Source organism: Chlorocebus sabaeus, chromosome 5, assembly GCF_047675955.1.
Source record: "Chlorocebus sabaeus isolate Y175 chromosome 5, mChlSab1.0.hap1, whole genome shotgun sequence".
In the NCBI taxonomy this organism is placed as follows: domain Eukaryota; kingdom Metazoa; phylum Chordata; class Mammalia; order Primates; family Cercopithecidae; genus Chlorocebus; species Chlorocebus sabaeus.
In genome coordinates, this window is record NC_132908.1 from 15,021,548 (window position 1) to 15,048,667 (window position 27,120).

Genomic DNA, 27,120 nt, shown 5'->3' on the forward strand with positions numbered 1-27,120 from the left:
GCACTCCAGCCCGGGCTACAGAGAGAGGCTCCATCTCAAAAAAAAAAAAAGAAGATTTAACAATTTTAAAGCGTTATCAGCCCAAGCATATAGAGACAACTAGATCTGGCCCAAGAGCTGTGAATAAAGGAACATCGTTCGTGACCACAAGCACGACCACGCTCCAACTCTTGCACGAAAGTACTTTGTTTCACCCATGATGGCCCCCATGATGAACCTCACACTTCTCCCGACACTAGATGGCATTGCACAGTAACCTGCAATGGTCTTTCCTTCATCATCAATTTCCAACTCTGATGTCCCGATTTGGTGGGTGACATTCCTGATAGGTTCTCTATCAGGAAGGGTCCTAAAACTCTCAATAAAAGTAGTTCTACAGTTTTCTAAAAAATGAAACACACCGGGCATGGGCATGGACACTCACGCCTGTAATTCTAGCACTTTGGGAGGCTGAGGTGGATCTCCTGAGGTCAGGAGTTCGAGACTAGCCTGGCCAACATGGCGCAACCCCATCTCTACTAAAAGTACAAAAATTAGCCGGGCACGGTGGTGGGCGCCTGTAATCCCAGCTACTCGGGAGGCTGAGGTGGGAGAATTGCTTGAACCTGGGAGGCAGAGGTTGCAGTGAGCCAAGATCATGCCATTGCACTCCAGCCTGGGCAACAAGAGTGAGACACTGTCTCAATAAAAACAAACAAACAAACAAAAACAAAAATAAACACACTCTTACCATATAATCCAGAAAATTCTTCTTAGGAATTGCCCAAAAGAGTTGAAAACTTTTGTCTATACAAAAACCTGCACGCACATGAAGTTTATAACAGCTTTACTCAGTATCGCCAAAACTTGGAAGCAGCCAAGATGTCCCTCAGTAGGTGAATGGATAAATAACAATGGAATGTTATTCAGCGCTAAAAAGAAATGAGCTATCAAGGCAAGAAAAGATGAATGAAAATTACAGCTGGGCATTGTGGCTCATGCCTGTAATCCCAGCACTTTGGGAGGCCAAGGCAGGCAGATCAGCTGAGGTGAGGAGTTTGAGACCAGCCTGGCCAACATGGTGAAACCCTGTCTCTACTAAAAATACAAAAATTAACCAGGTGTGGTGGTGGGCACCTGTAATCCCAATTACTTGGGAGGCTGAGGCAGGAGAATCACTTGAATGAGGGAGGTGGAGGTTGCCATGAGCCGAGATCGTACCACTGCACTCCAGCCTGGGTGACAAAGCGAGACTCTGTCTTAAAAAAAAAAAAAAAAAAAGACATGAAGAAAACTCAAATGCCTGTTGCTAAGGGAAAGATGTCAATCTGAAAAGGCCACATACTGTATGATTCCAACTATACAACATTCTGGAAGAGACAGGAATAAGTGGAGTAGAGAGGATTTTTTTAGGGCAGTGACATTCCTCTGTATGATACTAAAATGGTGAATACATGTCACTAGACATCTGTCCAAAACCATGGAATGTGCAGACAGTCATCAACTTACAATGGTTAAACTTACGATTTTTCAACTTTATGAAGGTGGGAAAATGGGGCATTCAGTAGAAACCGTACTTTGAATACCTACAAAACCATGTTTTTTCTCTTTCAATACAGTATTCAATAAATTACATGGTCAACACTTTATTATAAAATAGAATTTGTGTTAGATAATTTTGCCCAACTGTAGGCTAATCTAAGTGACCTGAACACGTTAAGTAGGCTTGGCTAAGCTATGATGCTCGGTAGGTGAGGAGTATTAAATGCATTTTGGGCTGGGCATGGTGGCTCACATCTGTAATCCCAGTACTTTGTGAGGCTAAGATGGGCAGATCACTTGAACTCAGGAGTTCGAGACCAGCCTGGGCCACATAGTGAGATCCCATCCCTACAAAAAATACAAAAATTCACCAGGTGTGGTAGCATGTGCCTATAGTCTCAACTACTCAGGAGGCTGAGGCGGAAGGATCGCTTGAGGCTGGGAGGCGGAGGTTGCAGGGAGAACAGATCGCGCAACTGCACTGCAGCCCGGGTGCTAGAGACCTTACCCAATCAATCAATCAATCAATGAATTTTGACTTATTTTCAACTTGATAGTGTTATTGAGACGCAACCCCATGAGTCAAAGAGCATCTGTACAACACCAAGAGTGAACCCTAATGTAACTATGGACTTTTTGTGATGATGATGTGTCAAAATAGGTTCACCCATTGGAATGAATACATGTGCCACTTGATGCCGGATCTTGACAGTGGGAGAAGCTAGACATGCGTGGGTGCAGGGGGCAGACAGGAGCTCTGTGCTTCCAGTCAATCTAGCCATGAACCTAAAACTGCTCTGAAAAACAAGTCTACTTTTTTTTCAGACAAGAGTCTCAGTCACCCAGGTTGGAATGCAATGGTGTGATCTTGGCTCACTGCAACCTTGGCCTCCTGGGTTCAAGCGATTCTCCTGCCTCAGCCTCCCCAGTAGCTGGGATTACAGGCGCACACCACCACGCCTGGCTAGGTTAGTTATTTTTAGTAGAGATAGAGTTTTGCCATGTTGGTCAGTTTGAACTCCTGACCTCAGGTGATACGCCTGCCTTCGCGTTCCAAAGTGCTGGGATTACAGGCGTGAGCCACCGCGACCAGCCTAAAGGTAACTTTTTTTGAGATGGAATTTTGCTCTTGTTGCCCAGGCTGGAGTGCAATGGCGCGATCGTGGCTCACTGCAACCCCTGCCTCCAGGGTTCAAGTGATTCTCCTGTCTCAGCCTCCCGAGTAGCTGGGATTACAGGCGCCCACCACCACACCCAGATAATTCTTTGATTTTTAGTAGAGACGGGGTTTCATCATATTGGTCAGGCTGGTCTCAAACTCCTGACCTCAGGTGATCCGCCTGCTTCGGCCTCCCAAAGTGCTGGGATTACAGGCGTGAACCACCGTGCCCGGCCAGTAGTTTTATTTCACTTCTATTTTTAAAAGATTGCTGAACACCACGCAATCCTCGAATCATGGTTGTTACCAAAAAATCAAGTACCAAGTGGCTAGGAAGCATTGTCCCAAATGCCTTTAAAGGCATATTCTCACAAATGTTCATCTTTCATGTACACTTGGTTTTAAAAGAACACATCAAATTCTACATAATCATAAAGGTATGTGAATGATATACAAATGTGTTCTTGCACATCATTATAAGGCTATTAGTTTGTTCTATGCAAGCATATATGCTAAGCTTAAATTTATCTTCTTCAAAAGCCACCTCTGCTCCTGCTATGAGGTTTTAGATCACCCAAGTCGTATATTTCCTAAATGCCTCTTCAGTTCCCATTCCCAACCTGTTTTTGTGTAAATCCAAGTTTTCTCCTAAAACTTCTCTAGCAACTCTAGAAGATAACTTCTCCCAACAATTCCAAGAAACCCACGAGTAAGGTACTTATATAACACATTTGTAAGAAGAGTTGGCTTGTCCTCTGCGCTTTTTCTTCCTTCCTATAAACATGTGCAGATGGCAGGAAAGTCCCCCCACCTCCACCCCTCTACGGCGAAGCTTCTGAAAATCCCAGTGACAGCCTGGCAGCCACCTCCAATCATTCTTCTGTTTCTGATGTGTGTTTTTTGATGAGAGAACAGTGATATAAACACCCTTTGCACCAAAGTGACTTATTTTTTTTATTACATGATACATTGAAAGTATAAAAAGTTGCCTCAGTACAAATTACAGAATAATGCATACAAAAGTGCTATGGACTACATGTGACAATTCTGTTGAACTTCCATCTTGATGGTTTTATATCAGTATCCAAAATTATTTACTCCGGCATTTTTTCCAAATCTAGTCTTACATGATTGCAATTCCTGAGGTAAACTAAGTGCCTACTGCCAACATCCTTGGACGAAAACCAAGTCCCCCGGGAGAATTCTGATATTTATATTCGCACATACAATACAACGGAATTCATCATTGTAATCAGATATTACAGATTTAAAACTGGAAAATGGACTCTTGCAATACTTCTGCATCCATATATAACTTTACCAACAGGGCCTCTCGAAATGTTGTGTATAGTTTAAGTGGATTTCATTAATAAGTTTCTGCATTTAGACAAAAATTCTTGGCTAAGCTATAAGAAGTGAACACTGACTAGCATCGTCAAACAGAAAATCAAGTTTTAACAATTTGCAAAGCAGCACAGAATTGACACCCTGAAGAGGGTGTCAATTTTGCTAACTACAGCTCTTACCACTCCTCTCCATGGAAAACCTTTAAGCAAATGTTGTCAGTGTACAGGTGTGCCGGCAAAATTTAGTTCTAAATATACCATCGAACTTTTGCCAATCAGGAGCTGTCTACCATCATAGTCAGCTGTTTTCAACGAAATGAGCCTGTGGACACTACATTATAAAAACTTCTTTAATAAATATCAAAGTAGCGTATTAGAGATAGCACATACTACTTTTCTATCCCAAGAATAAAAACTGATGTTTGATAAGAGTTTCGGAGCCCAAACGAGTTGGGGGCTGGCCCTCTTCTGGCTCATCTGTGATTGCACAACCCAGGGCCACACGGAGATTAAACAATGCCATCTTTGAAAAATCACTTTCTGGTATTTCTCCCAAAGCCTGTCTCTTCATGCTTACTTCACATTCTTTATCTAATAAAATAAACTCTTTGTTTTATTTACAGAAAAATTATTACAGCAAATTTACTTCCCCTCTACCTTTTCATTAAATCTTCCAGTAAGCCAAAATAGTCTAAGGAAAGAAAAAGTACATTGTTGCCTATTGAAAAGGTAATACAAAGCCCTTTCATTTCCTTACAAACTTTAAGGGCCTTTACAATACTTCCTAAATGGCTGGGCTCGGTGGCTCACGCCTGTAATCCCAGCACTTTGGTAGGCTGAGGCACGCAGATCACTTGAGGTCAGGAGTTCGAGACCAGCCTGGCAAGCATGGTGAAACCCCATCTCTAGTAAAAATACAAAAACTAGTCCGGCGTGGTGGCACAGACCTGTTGTCCCAGCTACGTGGGAGGCTGAGGCAGGAGAATCACTTGAATCTGGGAGGCGGAGATTGCAGTGAGCTGAGATAATGCCACTGCACTCCAGCCTGGGTGACAGAGCGAGACTCTGCCTCAAGAAACAAAAAATACTTCCTAAAAACAATACTTCTTTTTTTCAAGTCAAATCCAATAAGCTAGATGACAGAGTTAGCTTTTATTCACAAATGTAGTTAAACATGAGGGGTGTATTGTAGAAACTCAAATTTCTACAAATATTAGTGGTGCATTTTGGTGACACTGGAACAATAAATAAGTTATTTAATAATACAATTTTAAGATAAAAGATACCCCAAACGAAGCATTATCTGTTTACTGCCTGAGAAACATGAAGATCTTCAATGTTAGTACTTTTCCGCTCTTCCTTTCTTAGGTGCTCATCTGAAATGCACAGAAACCAATGTTAATACTTATCCTAAGTCAAAACAGGCAGATAGGTAGACACAGCTACAAACAGTTTAGGATGTTATATATTCAATATTCTATGAGTTCTTTAGATGGTTTAGGACAATGAAAAAAACTCATTATTTTTTAAACACTATTGAAGAAATCAGAGGCCAGGTGTGGTGGCTCAGGCCTGTAATCCTAGCACTTTGGGAGGCCGAGGTGGGTGGATTACCTGAGGTCTCAAGAGTTATAGACTAGTCTGGCCAACATGGTGAAACCCTGTCTCTCCTAAAAATACAAAAATTAGTCAGGCATGATGGCAGGCGCCTATAATCCCAGCTACTCAGGAGGCTGAGGCAGGAGAATCGCTGGAACCCAGGAGGTGGAAGTTGCAGTGAGCCAAGATCGTGCCATTGCACTCCAGCCTGGGGGACAAGAGTGAAACTCGGTCTCAGAAAAAAAGGCCGGGCGCGGTGGCTCAAGCCTGTAATCCCAGCACTTTGGGAGGCCGAGACGGGTGGATCACGAGGTCAGGAGATCGAGACCATCCTGGCTAACACGGTGAAACCCCGTCTCTACTAAATACACAAAAAACTAGCCGGGCGAGGTGGCGGGCGCCTGTAGTCCTCGCTACTCGGGAGGCTGAGGCAGGAGAATGGCGTAAACCCGGGAGGCGGAGCTTGCAGTGAGCTGAGATCCGGCCACTGCACTCCAGCCCGGGCGACAGAGCAAGACTCCGTCTCAAAAAAAAAAAAGAAAAAAAAAAAAGAAATCAGAAATGTCTGGCATTAGGGACTCTAACTATTCAAAAGTGTTTCTTGACTTTTTTTTTAGTACAACCTGCAGTAAACCCATGCCTAAGTAGTTACAAACCTCCCTCTTACATGTAAGGAATGGAATTTGCAAAGGACAAGGTGTTCAATCAGCATTTTGAGGGTTGCCAAAGCTCTTCAATTACAACACAATGAAAAGCACTTCAAATGGGATTGTCAGGAGTTAGAGACCCTGTCTCTACTAAAAATACAAAAATTAGCCAGGCATGGTGGCGGGCGTCTATAATCCCACCTACTCGGGAGGCTGATGCAGGAGAATCGCTTGAACCCAGGAAGTGGAGGTTGTAGTGAGCTGAGATCGTGCCACTGCACTCCAGCCTGGGCCACAGAGCGAGACTCTGTCTTGGGGAAAAAAAAAAAAAAAAAAAGAATGTGGAGACTTAATATCCTAATGCAACAAAAATGCAATGCAAAAACTAGATTCCTGAGAATATATGAATCCCCAACACTTTCTACCACTGACAAAACATCTTTCTTGCAACAATTTTGGTAATAGGAAAAAATATACACAGAAATTTAGATAAACTGCTAGAAAATGCAATTTTATCACCATAACACCTACTGGATTTTCTAATTCTACAATGTGATTATACACACGCTTTATTAGTTCTCAGCTGATTATTCTCAGTGCCAATACTACTTTAAGGGTCTGGATAACAGATGGAACTCTCTCTTCCTTTATTTTAGGTAACTTTTCTGGACAGAAATAAATTAACAATTTCCTCAGAAGGCAACAATTTTAGGTCTTCTAGAAAAGTGTTACAAAAAATAAAGTCTATTATGCTTGATAGATGTGCAATAAAGTTAAGCTGGTGATTGTCTCTATTATAAAAATCTGGTCATTCATTTACAATAAAAATCTTCCCCAGGCATGTAGTCCCAGCTGTAGCCCCAGCTACTTGGGAGGCTGAGGTGGGAGGATCACCTGGGCCTGTGAGGTCAAGGCTGCAGAGAGCCATGATTGTGTCACTGCACTCCAGCCTGGGTGACAGAGTGAGACCCTATCTCTTAAAAACAAAAAAAGAGAAAAAAAGTGTGTGTATGTATGTGTGTGTGTGTGTGTGTGTGTGTGTATATATATATATATATACAATTTATTGAATAGCAAAAACTACTTTGCCTCCGAGATTGCAAGCACTAACAGCAGCAGTACAAATGCATTGGCTGTCATTTCAAATGTGGGTGTGCCTACATAAACCCTCTTCATTTTTTTTTCAGCACTGAAAACTTGGATGAGAGAAGCACTTTTTCATCTTGGCATGACTTGGACTTACTTCTTTCTTTCCTTTTTTTTTTTGAGATGGAGTCTCGCTCTGTCGCCTAGGCTGGAGTACAGAGGCGCAATCTCTACTCACCGCAACCTCTGCCTCCCGGGTTCAAGCCATTCTCCTGCCTCAGCCTCCTAAGTAGCTGGGACTACAGGCGCACACCATCACACCCAGCTGATTTTTGTATTTTTAGTAGAGACGGGGTTTCACTGTGTTGGCTAGGCTTGTCTTGAACTCCTAACCTCTCAGGTGATCCACCCACCTCAGACTCCCAAGGTGCTGGGATTACAGGGGTGAGCTGCTGTGGCCTGGCCTGAACTTTCAAATAAAAGGCAATTTAGTTTCAGGGTTTGATATTTCCGTTGAATGAGCTTCTGTGGAGATAAGGTGCTGTGATGTAGAGAATAAGGATTTTAGTATCTTCACAACCTTTTCAATGCTGTCAAATAAGAGTTCTGGAGACAGTGAGCTAGAGCTGAGAAAGTAAATGGAATGCTTAAGTGTGTTACTGAAACGATGCAATTTTGGCTGACAACTTTCAAGGCACTACACAAAGAGGTTGTGTCAAAAAAATTTTTGATGACCAAGAAAATAATGTGCAAAATCACTGTTCTTTCCCGATTCATTCAGCAGTCATCCTCATTTCTGAGCTGTCTACAGAGCTTTCCACAGAACAGGCACGCAAGGTGGCTTTACTGACTTGAACTCGACTCTGATGTTCCTGGCACTTTAGTGGTGTAGGGGGCGTGTGTCTGTGTGTCTCTTTCCCTCCCTCCCTCCAGCCCTATGGTGTATGCGTAATCTACCGCTTTCATCTCAAAAGAACAGAAACTGGTTAGGAAATAGTGTTCTTTATAACTTTCTTACTAGTCATGAGCCGTGAGTATTAACGAGGCTGATTATGAAACTTAAAAACCAGAAAGTTATTTCTCAAGTGGTTATTTTTCTTTACAGGACTGATAGTATCAATGACTTGGGGTTGCTGTGTTAAGAAGTGTTAAGGTGTACCATATCCACTGGTGACAACTGAACTCAGAAACCCATATTGTCATATATTCTTGGTAAGCATATAGACTGATAAAGCCTTTTTGGAGGGGAATTAGACAATATCTACTACATTTTTAAATATGCATATCCTTTGAACCAACAACTCTACTTTAGGCATCCACACAAGAGAAACATATAGACAAAGATACAATGTTACATCACAATACTGTAATGTGTGGACAATACTTAAATGTGTGGACAAAGATACAATGTTACATCAAAATACTGTAAAAGCAAAATATTTAAAACTACATTAAGAGTCATTATAAGGTGGGAGACTAGCCTGGGCAACATGATAAGACCCTGACTGCAAAAAATTAAAAAATAAGCGAGGTGTGGTGGTGCGCCCCTATAGTCCTGGCTACTTGGGATGCTGATGTGGAAAGACTGAGCCAAGGAGTTTGAGGCTACAGTGAGCCATGATTGTGCCACTGCACTCCAACCTGGGTGACACAGTAAGACCTCATCTCTAAAATTAAAAAAAGGATGATTATAACAATACTCTGGAATATGAAACAAAGTTAAAAATGAGATCTACACTTATCAACAAGTGAAAAAAAGCAAATTACAGGATAACGTGCACCATAACAATGCATACATATTTAAATACACAGAAATGAGTCCTGAAGGGGCTGGGCATGGGCAGGTGCAGTGGCTCACGCCTGTAATCCCAGTACCTTGGGAGGCCAAGGTGGGTGGATTGCCTGAGATCATGAGTTGGAGACCAGCCTGGCCAATACAGTGAAACCCCATCTCTACTAAAAATACAAAAATTAGGGTGGGTGTGGTAGCACATGCTTTCAGTCCCAGCTACTTGGGAGGCAGGAGAATCGCTTGAAACTGGGAGGCGGAGGTTGCAGTGAGCGAGATAGTGCCATTGCACTCCAGCCGGGGTGACAGAGTGAGAGTCCATCTAAAATAAAAATAAAAATAAAATAAATAAAATAAAATAGAAATGAGTCCCAAAGAACACCCTGCAAACTGCTAACAGGGATACCTTCTATAAAAAGGGACAATTGAGGAGTTAGGGAGAGGCAAGAAAGAAAAAAGGAAAATTAAAGGGAACTTTTTACTATTTAAAAAATTTAGAGATTTACTCATGTACTTGCCCAATTAATGTTTTATTTTGCTCATTAAATACTTGCCAATTAGTAGGCAGTAATGTCAGTTCCTTACCAATCCCTAAGAAGAGAATTTGGAAAACTTCTCCATAATCTACATGTGGAAAGGTATACGGGAATAGCAATCAAATGTGCCGATTCTGCTACTAATTATCTGCTATAGGCCTCAGATGAGTTACTTAACCTTTTAGTATTGGAACCTTCTTAAGGTTTTCTCAACTGTAAAATAAGTAGGTGAGAATGACTTATTTCCCAACGTTCCATCCAGTTCAGAATTCTAAGATATATAGAAAGACATCTCCTAGTGCAGTCAGAAACCACCTCCAAAAGAGGTTATCCTGATTCACTGTTGACTTTCAGATCTCAAGAGATACCAAACATCTAACACGGTCACTACTGGTCATAGCAGTTTAGGAAACTACAAAGGCAATCCACATTTTAGGCATTTCCTAAAAGTTTGTGTCAACATTCAAGATTTACATTTATTCTGATAATTGGCAGCCTAAACCCCACCTTTAACTGTCCTTAAAAATCGATCAGCTCTCGGCTGGGTGCGGTGGTTCATGTCTGTAATCCCAGCACTTTGGGAGGCTGAGGCAGACAGATCACGAGGTCAGGAGATCAAGACCATCCTGACTAACATGGTGAAACCATGTCTCTACAAAAAATACAAAAAATTAGCTGGGTGTGGTGGCGGGCGCCTGTAGTCCCAGTTACTCGGAAGGCTGAGGCAGGGGAATGGAGTGAACCCAGGAGGCAGAGCTTGCAGTGAGATGAGATCACGCCACTGCACTCCAGCCTGGGCAACTCCATCTCAAAAAAAAAAAAAAAGTCGATCAGCTCTCTACCAAAACTGCAAACACTGAGCTATAACCCGCTCATTTCAAATGGTGAAAATGGGATCCTATTGCTGGGATAATCAAAATAACTGAGGGCCAGGTACAGGCTCGTGCCTGTAACCCCAACACTCTGAGAGGCCGTGGTGGGAAATCACTTAAGACCCAGTTCAAGACCAGCCCAGTGAACATAGTGAGACTTCCATCACTACAAAAGTTAAAAATTAGCAGGGTATGGTGCCTGAAGTCCTAGCTACTTGGGAGGACGAGGCAAGAAGGTGAGAGGATTGCTTGAGCCCCGCAGTTCAAGGTTACGGTGAGCTATGATCGCACCACTGCACTCTAGTCGGGCGACAGAGTGAGACCCTGTTTCAAAAAAATACATAAAAATTTAAAAGCTACTAAAAGCTCATTTAAAACACAGGCAATCTGAAAGAAATGTGGGCCATTCTCCTAAGAATCTGTAACTTGTAGGTAACTTCCACTCTAACATAAACAGTATCCTAAAAATGCAAATGACTTCTCCATCTGTATTTAGCAATCTTACCTTTTATTTTGTAGTCATGGAGAGGGGAAAAAAAAAGATTACTTAATAAAAAGCTATCTATTCAGTATACTAAGGATCTAAGCTGCTCCAAAGACTAAGAATTTACATGAAAATGGGAATTTTCAATACTTTTTTATTTTAAAAAAAAAATTAATGTAATTTTTTAATTAAAAAAAAAAATAGAGATGGGGTTTCCCCATGTCACTTAGGCTAGTCTCAAACTCCTGGCCTCAAGCAATCCACCTGCCTCGGCGTCCCAAAGTGCTGGGATTACAGGCATGAGCCACGGTGCCTGGCCCGGAGTTTTCAATACTTCTATAAAGAAATGACATCTAAGAATTCTGCCCAGTTATGCCTCCCACCCTTCCCTGTCCAAGATTCTTTCCAAAAAGCATTCTGTTTCTTGGAGTAACACAGGCTAACCATATTAGATATAAGCAGAATTAAACTATGACTCAAAAGCTCAGTAAAGACTCCAAAGAAAAATATATAGGAAGAAAATATATTTGCTGACAGCTAAATGATGTATCTCGGAAAACTCATACCCATTGGCTTTCTTCTACTAGGTTGTCTGCCAAGACTTGGGTCTGAAGGCTGAAGTGAAGGCCCTTTCAGAAATGTATTCTGGATGCCATCCTTAGTTCCACGCAAGAAATGGGCTAAAATCCCATATAAAAGAGGTCTATAGCAGGAAGAAAACAAAACAAAACCAAAAGTAACAAATCTGTGTGAATAGGAAAAACTTAAAACATTTATTCTTTAAAAGGTAACCTCTGACATCAAAATGACCAAGTGATTCACTAGACTTGAAAAAGCTGCATGATTATTCTCCAAACTGCAAACTGTTCGTACTTTTAAATTTCAGAGTACCACTTAATTTCACGACAATTTTAAAACCCAGAGAAAACATGTTAACAACTTAAACTTCATCTACACTGAAATACAATTTCTATTAATCCACAGGAATTTATCTTTTAAACTCCAAAGTCCAGTTTAATATTTCCCAACACCTAACCCCATCTAATACACAACAGGTATTCAATAAACACCTCTTGATTAATAAGTCCTTGCCCTGAAAAAGTCTTAGGTCCTGAGAGCCAGGTGACCTGGGTTCAAATCCTGGCTTTGCCATTTGCTAGCTGTGGGACTCTGTAAGATTCTTAACCTCTCCAGCCTCATTAAGTGTTTCTTCCTTTATAAACTAGGATAAGCACCATCCCTCCCTTACAGGGCTGTTATGCACTAAATGAGTTAATAAATGTCAAGTGTTTTTTACTGTGCCTAGCACATATGAAACAGTACGTAAATGTTAGCTCCTGTGTAGCTAACATTTATTTAGATTAATATTTATATTACCTAATATTTTAAAATCTTCTTTATAGTTTACAGAACACATACCTCTTCTCTTCTGATCCTCATCACGTAATGTCAAAATCATCAACTGCAATTTACAAAGGAAAAAACCACAGCCAGGAGATTTGCTAGATTCCCTCAGACAGTAAATAAAGTTTACCCTTGAACCCCACATCCCATATTCTTCTCCTTACAATGTGCTGCCTGGGGGTTTCTATTAGTACTCTTGCATAAAGGAAAGCTGCTCTGCTGACAATAAAGAGTGGTACAATGGAAATGTTTTCCTTTGTTTCCAATCTCATATTTGAAAATACAATTAAAAGGATTTAATCTTTTTTATTTTTAATTTTTGTGGGTACATAGCAGGTATATATATTTGTGGGGAGGATTTATTTTTTGAGATATGTATCTGTTTACTAGCTGGTATAATGGTTTACAGTATGACACTCCCTTCTCATTGCCCTCCCTTTGAGTGTGAGCTGAACTCACTTCTAATTGGCAGAAGGCTGACTTCAGAGGTCACGTGGTAATGGTATTGCAGCTTCCTCCTTGCTTTCTCTCTTGGATTGCTGCCTTTGGGAGAAGTCAGATGCCTCAGGACGCTTCGGCAGCCCCAGAAAGGTACATGCGATAAGAAACTGAGGCCGCCTGTCAATATTATTATGAGTTTGGAAGCTGATAGTTTAGCCGCATTCAAGGCTTCAGACTACAACCCTGGCTAGCATCTTGACTACAACCTCACGGGGCAGCCTGAGCTAGACTTATGTGACTAAGCCGATCCCAAATCCCCAAATATTCCACAAATAATCTATGTTGTTGTTTTAAGCCACCAAATTCTGGAATAATATCATACCAATTTTTCCATGCAACAAGGAAGCCAGGAAAGTAAGTTTCTTTATTTAATAAGATGCCTCAACTCTTATGAAAGCATCACCTAGTAATATAAAACAGGTCTCTTCGTTTACTTTAATCTTCCCCGAAGTGTTAATTGGTTCAAGATGATTTTTAAATGTTGAAAATTTTATTTTTTAAATTGATAGTCAATAAAATTTACTTGTGATTAAATTTTGGGTTGCATATGGGGGCTCAGGCCTGTAATCCCAGGACTTTGGGGGGCCAGCCTGGCCTTAAGCAGGAGTTTGAGACAGCCCGAACAACACAGTGAGTCCCCTAGCTCTACAGCAATTTGATTTTAAATTAGCCACACAAGGAAATATGCACCTGTGGTCCCAGCTACGGGCAGGCTGAGATGGGAGGATCGCTTGAGTCCAGGAGGGAGAGGCAACGTGCAAATTCATGGATTAAGGTTTATTTTTAAAAATATGTTTCAAAAAGATAATTTAAAAAAAAGTGCGTCCTCACAATACCTTGCCTGTAATTCTGAAATGCAAAATTCTGAAAACTGGACTCTCTTCATATATCTGGCAAAAAAAATCATCAGATGGCAAGGGTTGACCTAACAAGGCTATTACAGACTTTATCTAACTTTGTGTGAAAATATTAATGTGCTGGGTGCGGTGGCTTATGCCTGTAATCCCAGCGCTTTGGGAGGCCGAGGTAGGAGGATCACCTGAGGTCGGAAGTTCAAGACCAGCCTGACCAATGTGGAGAAACCCCCTATCTAAAAACACAAAATTAGCCGGGTGTGGTGGCCCATGCCTGTAATCCCAGCTACTCAGGTGGCTGAGGCAGGAGAGTTGCCTGAACCTAGGAGGCAGACGTTGCGGTCAGCCGAGATCGTGTCATTGCACTCCAGCCTGGGTGACAAGAGCAAAACTCCGTCTCAAAAAAAAAAAATTAACGTGATTGTGGAACACTACTTCAGGACTCCCTAGCACATATATGTAGTATTTGGCATATGTACCATATTACTTTATTTTTTTAAAGAATTGAAGTCTCGGGTTAGGCGCAATGGCTCACACCCGTAATCTCAGCACTTTGGGAGGCCGAGGCAGATGGATCATGAGGTCAGGAGATGGAGGCCATCCTGGCTAACATGGTGAAATCCTGTCTCTACTAAAAATACAAAAAATTAGCCGGGTGTGGTGGCACGCGTCTGCAGTCCCAGCTACTTGGGAAGCTGAGGCAGGAGAATCGCTTGAACCTGGGAGGCGGCGGCTGCAGTGAGCCGAGATCGCACCACTGCACTCCAGCCTGGATGACAAGAGCGAGACTGCATCTCAAAAAAAAAAAAAAGAATTGAACTCTTGCTGTGTGGCCCACACTGGAGTGCAGCAGCAAGATCATGGCTCACTGCAGCCTCGATCTCCAGGATTTAAGCAATCTTCTTGCCTCACCCTCCTAAGTAGCTAGGACTACAGGCATGTCATTTTAAAACCAGAAAACGTTTGGATTTTCAAACATGTATCTGGCCTCAATGGTTTTAGATGCAGCACTGTAGATCTGTAAGTAAATGAGTAATATGTGACTATGGCAAACTTCGTGAATGCCAATCACTGAAGCATGAGAAACAAGGGCATAAAGAAGTTACCTAACTTTTAAAAACTAAAGCTGTTTCAGCAACTTTTTTTTTTTTTTTCTTTTTTGAGACGGAGTCTCGCTCTGTCACCCAGCCTGGAGTGCAGTGGCACGATCTTAGCTCACTGCAAGTTCCGCCTCCTGGGTTGATGCCATTTTCTTGCCTCAGCCTCGTGAGTAGCTGGGACTACAGGCACCCACCACCTTGCCTGGCTAATTTTTTGTATATTTAGTAGAGACGGGTTTCACCGTGTTAGTCAGGATGGTCTCAATCTCCTGACCTTGTGATCTGCCTGCCTCGGCCTCCCAAAGTGCTGGGATTACAGGTGTGAGCCACCGGGCCCAGCCTTCTTTTTTTAAAACATATGAAATGTTTCACGAATTTGCATGTCATCCCTTTGCCAGGGCCATGCTAATCTCTGTACTGCTCCAATTTTAGTATATGTGCTGGTAAAGCAAGCACAAACTTCTTAATACTTCCATCTGAAGTAGGTATCTCAAAAGCCACCAAGAAGCCAGTAGGAGTAAAATCATTGCTTATTTCCATCAACTGCTAAATGTAAAATACTGTCTTGTATTAAACCATGTAATACTTCACTGCTCATCCTAAGTCACGCTTAGATTCCCCCAATTATTTTTCCCATTGTTCTCAGTTACACAATTTTTATACTTTTAAAACACTTGTCACCAGGTACAGTGGCTCATGCCTGTAATCCCAACACTTTGGAAGACCAAGGCAGGTGGATAACTTGAGCCGAGGAATTGGAGACCAGCCTGGCATGGTAAAACACCATCTCTACAAAAAAATACAAAAATTAGCCAGGCATGATGGTGCATGCTGGCGCATGCCTGTAATTCCAGCTACATGGGAGGCTGAGGTGGGAGGATCGCTTGAGACCAGGAGTTCAAGGCTGCAATAAGCCATGATCAAGCCGCTGCACTCTAGAGACCTGGGCAACAGAGTGAAACCTTGCCTTGAAAACACAAACAAAATAAAACCCACAGCATTTTGGGAGGTGGAGGTGGGCAGATCACTTGAGGCCAGGAGTTCGAGACCAGCCCGGCCAACATGGTGGAACCCCATCTCTACTAAAAAAAATGAAAAAAAAATTAGCTGGGCATGGTGGTGCACACCTGTAATCCTAGCTACTCAGGAGGTTGAGGCAGGAGAATCCCGGGAGGAGACTGCAGTGAGCTGAGATGGGGCCACTGCACTCCAGCGTGGGCGACTGAGAGAGACCCTATCTCAAAAAAAGGAAAAAAAAAAAAAAAGAAAAAGAAACACGGGAAGATGAGGGGAAGAGAAAAAGGAAAATGTCATAAGGGAGTTACTATCTGAACAGGGCCAACAGAAAGGAAAATGCTCCAATAGAAGTTAAGAGGGAGAAAGGTGATATAGGACTTCTGGGATAAGGGAATGGTTTACAAGGCAAAGCAGCATAAAGTTGCAAACTGTCTTCAGGGCACAATCAGAAATCAGGTGTAAGCAGATACAACAACAGATGGGGTAGAAAGATAGAGGCCTAACATGCTATGCTAAGCAACTGGGACTTCACTATACACACAATGACAAAGGTAGTATATGATCCTGGAACATTAATTTTACACAAGGATTTGTGGGAGAGTTAAATTTAACTGGAATGTCATTTAAAACATTTGTACGGTAAAGCAAACAACTTTTAAGAACTTTTTTTTTTTTTTTTTTTTTGAGGCAGGGTCTGGTTCTGTCACCTAGGCTAGAATACAGTGGTATGATCTTGGCTCACTGCAACCTCTGCTGCCCAGGTTAAAGCGATTCTCATGCCTGAGCCTCCCTAGTAGCTGGGACTATAGGCACACACCACCATGCTTAGCTAATCTTTTTGTATTTTCAGTAGAGATGGGGTTTCACCATGTTGGCCAGGCTGGTCTTGAACTCCTGACCTCAGGTGATCCGCCTGCCTCAGCCTCTGAAGTGCTGGGATTACAGGCATGAGCCACCACGTGTGGCTAGACATGGGGTTTCCCCATGTTGCCCAGGCTGGTCTTGAACTCCTGAGCTCAAGTGATCCATCTACTTCAGCCTTCCAAAGTGCTGGCATCACAGGCATGAGACACCTCACCTGGCCTTAAGAACTTCTAGGATAAGAAAACATAAGGCTTCAAAGGAAGTTCTAGATTTTTTTAAAAAGGCTGCTTTAAGCTATGTTCTCAGGTTTCCTATGTACTTTTTTTTTTTTTTTTTGGCCATACAGGAACCCTCCTGAAAAAGTTTAAGAAACACTGAAATAGAAAAAACCTAAGAAAACTAGAAAGTGGTCATCCTCCTTTTCAAGAGCATAGCTAGTGAGAGGAGGTGCATGGAGGGCAAAGGAGAGAGTAATAGTAACGAAAGCAGTGGGCTGATTCAGTAATCTCGGTAGAAAAAGGAATTCAAGCAGAAGCTGAGGGTTGGAAGTTCATAGGTTGTTTTTTTGTTTTTTTTGTTTTTTTTCAAGAGAGGCGAGATCTGAGTACATTCCTAAGTTGAAGTGAAGGAAGAGTTAAATATGAAGAAAACAACTGACAAAGCGAAGTCTGAGAGGCCAGGCATGGGGGGCTCACGCCTGCAACCCTAGTACTTTGGGAGGCCAAGGCAGGAAGATCACTTGAGGTCAGGAGTTCAAGACCAGCCTGGGCAATAATGTGAGGTCTTGTCTCTACAAAAATAATTTGAAAATACAAATAAAAGTTGAAATTATAAATTAAAAAAAAAAAAAGAACAAAGCCTTAGAAGGACAAAGGATCAAGAAGTCAAAAGGAGCTAACCCCAGAAAGAAGATGCTTAGCCACCCTGAGGCCATGGAGATTTAGCTTCAGCAAACACAGACCTCATCTGACTTCTCCACTGCTGCACACCCTGGATTTAGTACAATGCTTGACACATACTACATCGGAATAAATACTTGAATTAAAATGAAGTAAAACCACCATGGTGCAATTATGACTCTAATACAATATTTGGAAACTTCTTTTAAAAAAAATTCTTACATTGTATTATCCTTTGATTCTTCAAATGCATTTAGTTCACGGATGAGAAACTGTCTGTCCAATGGAACGACAGGTTGACCAGATTCTGGAAGAAAGAAATTCATGAGAACACTGAGCCTATTAAACTAAAAAGCAAGTAAGATTTTGAAAAGAATCACATTTACCAGACATACACTTTTCAGATTTTGGAAGAATGATGACAACACATACCAAGACAGATGAAATTGCCTGTGATTTTATGACTTTCAAAATATCTCTTTTGTTAAATGCATGTCTTAATACAGTTTAACATAAATTCACTTTTTAAATTCCCCAGTGTTTGGTTGGGAAAATACCGTTTCTATATCCCAATTATAATACTAAATTTTAGAAGTCTGTTTACCAATAAGTTATTTTTGAAAAGAATATCCATTTGGTGACAATAATTATAAATAAAAATAAAAATTAAAATTAACCCCAGTGGGGCAACTGGAACTTGCACACTTTGCTGGTGGGAAAACACAATGGTACAGCCACTTTGGAAAATAGTTGAGCAGTTTTCTCATAAAGGTGAGCGTGCACTTAACCACACAACCCAGCAATCCCACTCTTAGCTTTCTACCCAAGACTATTGAAAACTTATGTTCTCACAAAAACCTGTATGTGAATGTTTATGGCAGCTTGATTCCTAATTGCTAAAACTAGAAACAACTCAATGCCCATCAGCTGGTAACAGATGAGTAAACTAGCACAGCCACACAATAGAACAGTGTTCAAAGGAAAACAAACATGGCTGAATCTTGAATGTATTATACTAAGTGAAAAGAGGCAGACTCAAAAGGCTACATCCTGAATGGTTCCATCTATAGCAGGGGTCCCCAACTCCTGGGCCACAGATCAGAAACCGGGTCGCACAGCAGGAGGTGAGCAGTGGGCAAGCAAGTGAGCGAAGCTTGATCTGTGTTTACAGCTGCTGCCCATCCCGTGCATCACTGCCTGAGCTCTGCCTCCTGTTGGCGGCATTAGGTTCTCATAGGAGCGTGAACCTGTTGTGAACTGTACATGTGAGGGATCTGGGTTGCACACTTCTTATGAGAATCTAATGCCTGATGATCTCTCACTGCCTCCCATCACCCCCAGATGGGATCATGTAGTTGCAGGAAAACAGGCTCAGGGCTCCCAGTGATTCTACATTATGGTGAGTTATATAATTATTTCATTATATATTATAATGTAATCATAGAAATAAAATGCGCAATAAATGTAGTATGCTTGAATCATCCGGAACCATCCTCCCAGGGCCATGGAAAAATTGTCTTCCACGAAACCGGTCCCTGATGCCAAAAAGGCTGGTGATATCTTGATTGTGATCTGGTAGTAATTACACAACTGCAGGCATTTGACTAAAGCTATAGAACTGTACAGTTGAAAAGGTAAATTTTATTGTATGTAAATTATATCCCAGTTTTTTAAAAAAAGCCAAAACATTTAATATGAAAACTTGACTACTGTCACTATATTTCATTCTAGTGAAGCCCAAGTCCCTAACAGATATTTTCATAATTTCTTCTTTTCTGAGTGTAACTGGTATCATACAGCCATCTATAACAAACTAACAAAAGTAGAGATGCTGATATCAAAGATCCTTAAACCAATAAAAATCATGAGTCTTTATGTAGTTAAGATGTATGTTTAATATTAAATAAAGGATCTGTAATGAAAAATTCTAACTTCACAAAGAATTCACTCTGTCTTATAAAATCTACCCCCGGCCTCATTTCTTTGCTGAGGCACATCTCTGAGGCATGAAGTAGTCAAAGCAGAGACAGAACCTGAAGCAAGGGAATCCGATGATGTACATTAGGGTGCCGTGGACCACGCCCCAACTTCATCCCCCACCCCACCAAGTCCAGGAGTAACCAGGATTCTGACTTATTTATATCCAGTCTCTCCTCACTTTTTTGAGAGAAGACATTTAAAAAGTCAGCGGAAGGTGTTAAAAATATTCTCACCACTCAATAACTGTTAAACTTGAAGAGAAAATTTGTTTCTTAAGAAATAAAATTCAACAGATAAAGGAAATTTATCTTCAACTGCCCACCGCCAACCCCCAGTATCATTCTCTGCCTCCTATCACTAGGATGAGTTTGGAGTTTCTCCACTGATAGAGTCTGGATATTTGTCCCTGCCCAAATCTCATGTTGAAATGCACTCCCCAGTGTTGGAAGTGGGACCTGGCAGGAATTGTTTGGGTCGTGGGGGTGGATCCCCCATAGCTTGGTGCTGTCCTTACCACAGTGAGTGGGTTCTCATGAGATCTGGTCATTTAAAAGTGTGTGGCACTAACCTTCCCCACACTTAGCCCCTGCTTTCACCATGTAACATGCTTGCTGCAGTGAGTAAAAGCTCCCTGAGGCCTCCCAGAAGCTGAGCAGATGCTAGTGCCATGCTTGTACAGTCTGCAGAACCGTGAGCCAAGTAAACTTCTTTTCTTCAATCAGGCGCAGTGGCTCACACTTGTAATCCCAACACTTTGGGAGGCCGAGGCGAGCGGATCACGAGGTCAGGAGATTGAGACCATCCTGGCTAACAAGGTGAAACCCTGTCTCTACTAAAAATACAAAAAATTAGCCAGGTGTGGTGGCACGTGCCTGTAGTCCCAGCTACTTGGGAGGCTGATGCAGGAGAATCACTTGAACCCAGGAGGCAGAGGTTGCAGTGAGCCAAGATCGCGCCACTGCACTCCAGCCTGGGTGACAGAGCAAGACTCTGTCTTAAAAAAAAAAAACAAAAAAAAACCCCTCTTTTCTTCATAAATTACCCAGTCTCAGGTGTTTCTTTATAGCGATCCAAGAATAACCTAATATAATGCCTAGTCCTTTAAAAATATCATCCTTTTAGATACATACATTTGTAAATATACCTAACTACTACATAGTAGTAACACTTCAAAGTTTTATCTCCATTATATATATATAGATAGATATAGATATATACACACAGACACATACACACACACACATACACACACACACACACAGATATCTACATACCTATATATATAGAGGGAGAGTTTTTTTTTTTTTAAGAGACAGGAGTTGGACCAGCCTGTCCAATATGGTGAAACCTCGTCTCTACTAAAAAATACAAAAATTTGCCGGGCGTGGTAGCACACACCTGTAGTTCCAGCTACTTGGGAGGCTGAGGCAGGAAAACTGCTTGAATCCAGGAGGTGGAGGTTGCAGAGAGCTGAGACTGCGATAGAGTGAGACTCCATCTCAAAAAAAAAAAACAAAAACAAAAACAAAACCAAAAAAACAGGGGCTGGGTGCAGTGGCTCATGCCTGTAATCCCAGCATTTTGGGAGTCTGTGATAGGTGGATCACCTGAGCCCAGGAGTTCAATACCAGGCTGGGCAACATAGTTACAGCTCACCTCTATAAATAAAACATTTAGCTGGGCGTGGAGGGATGTACCTGTGGTCCCAGCTACTCAGAAGACTGGCGCAGGAAGACTGTTTGAGCCCGGGAGGTCAAAGTTGCAATAAGCCATGATCACACCACTGCAGTCCAGCCTGTGCAACAGAGCGAGATTCTGTCTCTGGAAAAAGAAAAAAGAGACAGGGTCTCTCTCTGTTGCCCAGACTGGAGTGCAGTGATGCGATCATGGCTCACTGCAGCCCAGAGCACATGGGCTCACATGATCCCCCCACTCCCCGGGCCCCCGCTCAGCCTCAGCTAGGACTACAGACATGTGCCACCATGCATGGTTAATTTTAAAAATTCTTTTGCAGAGATGGGGTCTCCCTGTGTTGCCCAGGCTGGTCTCGAACTCCGGGGCTCAAGTAGTCTTCTTGCCTCGGCCTCCCGAAGCACTGAGATTACAGGTGTGAGCCACCCACCCAGCCTATTTTTTAATAAATAATATATTTAATCGGCATATATTTTCAAAGCTTAATACACAGGAAAAAACTGGTGGCAAACAGGACAAAATGTCAACAATTGCTTATTCTTAGTACCAGGAATTATAGATGATTTTTCCAAATATATGCCTACTTTAAGTGATTATTAAGTCACGTATTTTCCCTTGTGAGAATTTGTTTAAGCTACAGAAAGAGCCCATGTGACTTTTGTGTCCCCATCACCCAGATGGCACTGTTTGGTAAAAGAATTAAATTTCTAGGATAAACACTTTCTGAGAATTGGGGAAAGGGGAGAAACAGATTTTATGTGATAAACAATAACCACTTACCTGCTATGAGGACAGATGCTGTATACTTATATTTGTTGAATTCTAAATACTCCCGAATTAATTCATTAATTAGAAGGTTTTCATGAGATAATGATGGTCGGGGTTCACGGTCATCATCTAGGGCATTGAAAACTTCAGCTCGGATCCTTGCTTTTAAATGCCCTAATACCCCCTTTTTTTCCAAGGTGTCCTTTAAAACTGTTTGATATAAAATATTAAGGTTTCGGTTACAGAGTAAATTTACCATTCTTAGGCATACTTTGAAAAGAAATGTTGAAAAGGTAAATGGTACAAAAGCAGCTCTCAATCTAAACATTGTAACAAATTATTAAACAATTACACTAACTACCACCAGCCAGGTTTATACTAAAAAATACAGTTCTCATGTTGCATTGATTTAGTCTTAATATATTTGAGCAAATTCAAGTTTATTCCTACCTCAACAGCATTGTCAGGGGCTGTAGTCTAATACATATTCTTTTTTTTTTGAGAAGGAGTCTCGCTCTGTCGCTCAGGCTGGAGTGCAGTGGCGCATCTCCGCTCACTGCAAGCTCCGCCTCCCGGGTTCACACCATTCTCCTGCCTCAGCCTCCCGAGTAGCTGGGACTACAGGCACCTGCCACCACGCCCGGCTAATTTTTTGAATTTTTTTTTTTTTTAGTAGAGACGGGGTTTTGCCGTGTCAGCCAGGATGGTCTCGATCTCCTGACCTCACGACCCACCCACCTCGGCCTCCCAAAGTGCTGGGATTACAGGCGTGAGCCACCGCACCCGGCCAGTCTAATACATATTCTTTTTTTTTTTTTTTTTTTTTTTGAGACAGAGTCTCTCTCTTTCGCCCAGGCTAGAGTGCAGTGGTGGTGATCTCAGCTCACTGCAACCTCTGACTCCCAGGTTCAAGCAATTCTCCTGCCTCAGCCTCCCGAGTAGTTGGGACTACAGGCACGTGCCACCATGCCCAACTAATTCTTTTTTGTATTTTTTAGTAGAGACGGGGTTTCACCGTGTTGGCCAGGATGGTCTCAATCTCCTGATCTCGTGATCCACCCACCTCGGCCTCCCAAAGTGCTGGGATTACAGGCGTGAGCCACGGTGCCCGGCCAATACATAATTCTTTAGTGAGGGGAAAAGGTGGGGGATAGAATTACAGTTGCTTACTTGGACCTGAACTTAAGCCCCAGTCTCTCATATATTTTCAAGAGTGTCTGCCACTGCACACAAGTTCTGCTTGTCATAACAACCTGTGGTCTAGAAAGATGATTAAAGAACACAATTATATTCCATAAAAGAAGTCTGTTGGGTTACTGTGTAAAAACCTTTGATGGCAGGGCATGGTGGCTCATGCCTGTAACACCTAGCACTTTGGGAGGCCAAGGCGGGCGGATCACGACGTCAGGAGATTGAGACCATCCTGGCTAACAAGGTGAAACCCTGTCTCTACTAAAAATACAAAAAATTAGCCAGGTGTGGTGGCGGGTGCCTGTAGTCCCAGCAACTTGGGAGGCTGAGGCAGGAGAATTGCTTGAACCTGGGAGGCAGAAGTTGCAGTGAGCCAAGATGGTGCCATTGCACTCCAGCCTGGGCAAAGAGAGAGACTCCGTCTAAAACAACCAACTTACCAACCAGCCAACCAAAAAAAAACCACAAACCTTTGATAATCCAGAACCCTTTAGGTTGTGAAAAGCTGTTTTGGGTTTTTCGTTGTTGTTTTGAGACAATCTCGCTCTGTCACCAGGTTGGAGTGCAGTGGCACGATCTCGGCTCACTGCAATCTCCAGGCTCCCCGGTTCAAGTGATTCTCCTGCCTCAGCCTCCCGAATAGCTGGGATTACAGGCGCGCCCCACCACGCCCGGCTAATTTTTGTATTTTTAGTAGAGACAGGATTTTACTATGTTGGCCAGGATGGTCTCCATCTCCTCACCTCGTGATCCGCCCGCCTCAGCCTCCCAAAGTACTAGGATTACAGGTGTGAGCCACCATGCCTGCTGGCCTCTTTGTTGTTTTAAAGACAACTATGAGTTAATTCCTTAGAACAGCAGGATTCTGAAATGTTAAGCCTAGTTAGAAATCTAGCACGTGACTATATCAATGCCATCTTAAGGAGTCAGGGATGTGTATGCAGAATGTAAACCTAACTTACTGATTAGCCAGAGTCACCATGACAAAGCAGTTATGATCATGGGATTTGCCTGTACATATTTTGCATAGATAATGGGGATCTTAGGACTGAATTGGCACCATCCCTTGTACTGATCTGGAACCTTCTATTTTCAAAGAGTTCCTACCAGCTAAATGACAACTTCAGAGAATGAACATATCTCATCCACAGAGCCAAGAACATAGCAAGAGCTCAGTAGGAGTCACCTAGGAGGATTATAACACATTGCTGTATACGACTGGGAAATCAATGTAGTTTAACACTGTTCTGCACCTTGCCAAAGGCACCAAATAAGTACACCACAGTAACAGAAATCCATAAAGAGAGCCCAGGAGCTTATCCAAGTCAGTGTGGACATAAGATCTGTCTAAGCTTCAATAAATAACATCAACAATAACCCTGGATCATATGACTAAAGAGATACACTCTTTACTGACTTTTGACCTTTCTTTCCTCTCATTTTTAAAGCACCCTTTCAACCTTCTTGCAAATAGGTTAAGTAGAGTTATCACCCAATCAGACTTTGTCACAGGCCCATAAAAGGCAGGTACAGCCTTATTGTACTCTTAGAATCATAACTGAACCCCTATTCTCTAATTCCATCTTTGGAAATTAGATGGAGAGATTTTGCCACTGGCAAGGATCCTGTCCCAATTACTCTGTATTACACACAGGACAGCCTCAAACTGGGCAGAGAAACGAGAATTAGTGACAGTGGAAACAGGAAAGCTAGCATGTCTCATCAGCACCTCAGTGGTGGATTACCAACCCATGCCTCAGTTGCCTTCTCTAAAATAATGAGCTTTACCTCTCAGAGATAGAACCAAATAAGGAGGAAAAATGTGATCGTGCTTAAAAACGGTAAAAGCCCATAAAATATAAGGTAACTGGCTAGCAAACAAGTTTTCACCGGGTTCCTTTTGGAGGTCCATACCATTTTATCTTTCCCTCTATTATGCTTAGAACACTGGGCCATCAAAACTTCTTCGGAAAGGTTTTAACCTCGCTTATATTTCAAGAGTACCTTTTCTTTTTTTTTTTTTAATTTGTATTTTTGTTTGAGACAAGGTCTCATTTTGTTGCCCAGGCTGGAGTGCAGTGGCACCACTGTAGCTCACTGTCACCTCTATCTCCTGGGCTCAAGTGATCTTCCTGCTTCAGCCTGTAGGGTAGCTGGGACTACAGGCACAGGCCACTATGCCTGGCTTTTTTTTTTTTTTTTTAAATAAAGATGGGGTCTCACTATGTTGGCCAGACTGGTCTTAAACTCCTGGGCTCAAGCAATCCTCCCAAAGTGTTAGGATTACAGGCGTGAGCCACTGTGCTTGGCTCATTCCAAGTGTACCTTCAAATCCTCTGAAAATGTATGCAATATTACATGTGATGTGTATTTCCCTGGGAACACAATCTGTAGATTTGTGTGAAGTCTGTTCTTGTGGACAGACGCATGCCTGCTGTTTTATGACTGTTCACCAGCCCTGTGCCCCAAATACACTTTTATACACGTCTCCTCTCTAAAATCTCTAAGAATTACTAGTTTAAACCCTGGGTTCCCTGCAAACTGGAAGTGGTTTTATTTATTGGACAACAATATTGCTCAGTGATTAAGACCTGGCAGTCAGGTGCATCACAACTAGGTTCCCACCCTGTGTCTCTTTCTAGTGAAATCACTTTGGGTTATTTCACTTCTCAGTACCTCAGTTTCCCAATCTATGAAATGGGCATAGGGTTGTTACAATCAGGTAACACACAGGCTGAGTAGTGCCTGACACATGAGGCTCAATGATAACTGTTATTACTATTACTTGTCTGGACATTTGCTTCAAAGTAAACAGTGTACAAACGTCATTAATGACTCGCACGTAACTAGCTTAGAGTATCTTTTCCTCAAAAGACAGGAGAATGGCCTGGCCAGAAAACTTTTTGCCTCCAGCTTCTTCCGATGAAAAATGGGCCAGGCGCTCACGCCTGTAATCCCAGCATTTTGAGGGGGCCAAGGTGGGAGGATACCTTGAGACCAGGAGTTCGACATCAGCCTGGGCAATACAGCAAGACCCCATATCTACAAAACATAGAAAAATTAGCCGGGCGTGGTGAAGAGCGCCTGTGTTCCCACCTGCTCTGGAAGCTGAGGTGGGAGGATCACTGGAGTCCCGGAGTTCGAGGCTGCAGTGAGCTGTGATCGCGCTACTGCATTCCAGCCTGGGCGACAGAGAGACCCAATTTTTTTTTTTTTTTTTTTTTTTTAAAGGCGGGGAGGGGAGGGCTACTTAACAGGTTGTTGTAAGGATCCAACGAGACAACTAAGCAAATTGTTTAGGGCAGTGCCTAACCCAATAGGGGTTGTGGGAATTGTAGTCATCAGCCCTGAGTGCCAAGACCGGTCCAAGCAAGCCCTCCAGCCCCCGGCAGGGTCCAATAAGATGCGCCAGGGGCCCAAGATGCACGCCTATAGGACTCTTAGATGCTTGAAGATTATGCAACTCCTTCAGCTCCAAATTGGTTTAAAACTCGCCAGTGGGCAACGTCTTCCCCATAAGAGCTCCCCGCGCACAGGCCGGGACAGCAGCCAGACGTTCCCCGCAGGCCCTCACACCGAAGAATAACCCCTGCAAAAGCCAACCCTTGTGTTCCGCGCTCTCTCCTCCCATCCCATCCTTTCCACAAGATGATGGCCCGACGTTTCCCATGCGGAGGCCTCCCCGCTCGCACTCACCAGCCTTTAACTCCGCCACAGTCGCCATTTTTCAACGGCCGCCAGGGGCGCGCCTCGGCCCCGCGCACGCGCAGCTCCGCCCCACTCACTCTGCGGCGAGGTCTGTAGCCAATAG

General features: G+C 42.6%; 1 protein-coding gene and 1 non-coding gene across 3 annotated transcripts; both read right to left on the bottom strand.

Annotated features, from left to right (window-relative positions):
- Positions 1–3,609: 3,609 nt before the first annotated feature.
- Positions 3,610–27,120, bottom strand: CEP20 (centrosomal protein 20). 2 transcript variants are annotated; one of them, XM_007986537.3, is made up of 5 exons: positions 27,006–27,119; positions 22,131–22,328; positions 17,901–17,985; positions 11,606–11,742; positions 3,610–5,402 (listed from the first exon to the last, which is right to left on the bottom strand). In XM_007986537.3, exons 1-5 carry the CDS (start codon positions 27,031–27,033, stop codon positions 5,326–5,328), a joined length of 525 nt encoding a protein of 174 aa, XP_007984728.1. In that variant the 5' UTR covers positions 27,034–27,119; the 3' UTR covers positions 3,610–5,325. The 2 variants fall into 2 exon arrangements, with proteins under 2 accessions (XP_007984728.1, XP_072871298.1); XM_073015197.1 differs by lacking the exon at positions 3,610–5,402 and adding an exon at positions 5,409–9,469 and having other exon boundaries at positions 27,006–27,120.
- Positions 15,251–15,354, bottom strand: LOC119621225 (U6 spliceosomal RNA). Its single transcript, XR_005237795.1, has one exon. It is a non-coding gene; the product is annotated as a U6 spliceosomal RNA (small nuclear RNA).

What these genes read in the sequence shown, in the direction of transcription:
- CEP20 (XM_073015197.1), bottom strand. Translation starts at nt 27,033, where the DNA reads ATGGCGACTGTGGCGGAGTTAAAGGCTG. An exon ending in GAATCAAAGGATAATACAAT is followed by an intron (nt 11,743 to 17,900) that starts GTAAGAATTTTT and finishes TTCCTGCTATAG; the next exon opens with ACCTCTTTTATATGGGATTT. An exon ending in TAGTAGAAGAAAGCCAATGG is followed by an intron (nt 9,470 to 11,605) that starts GTATGAGTTTTC and finishes TTTTTATTTTAG; the next exon opens with ATGGACTCTCACTCTGTCAC.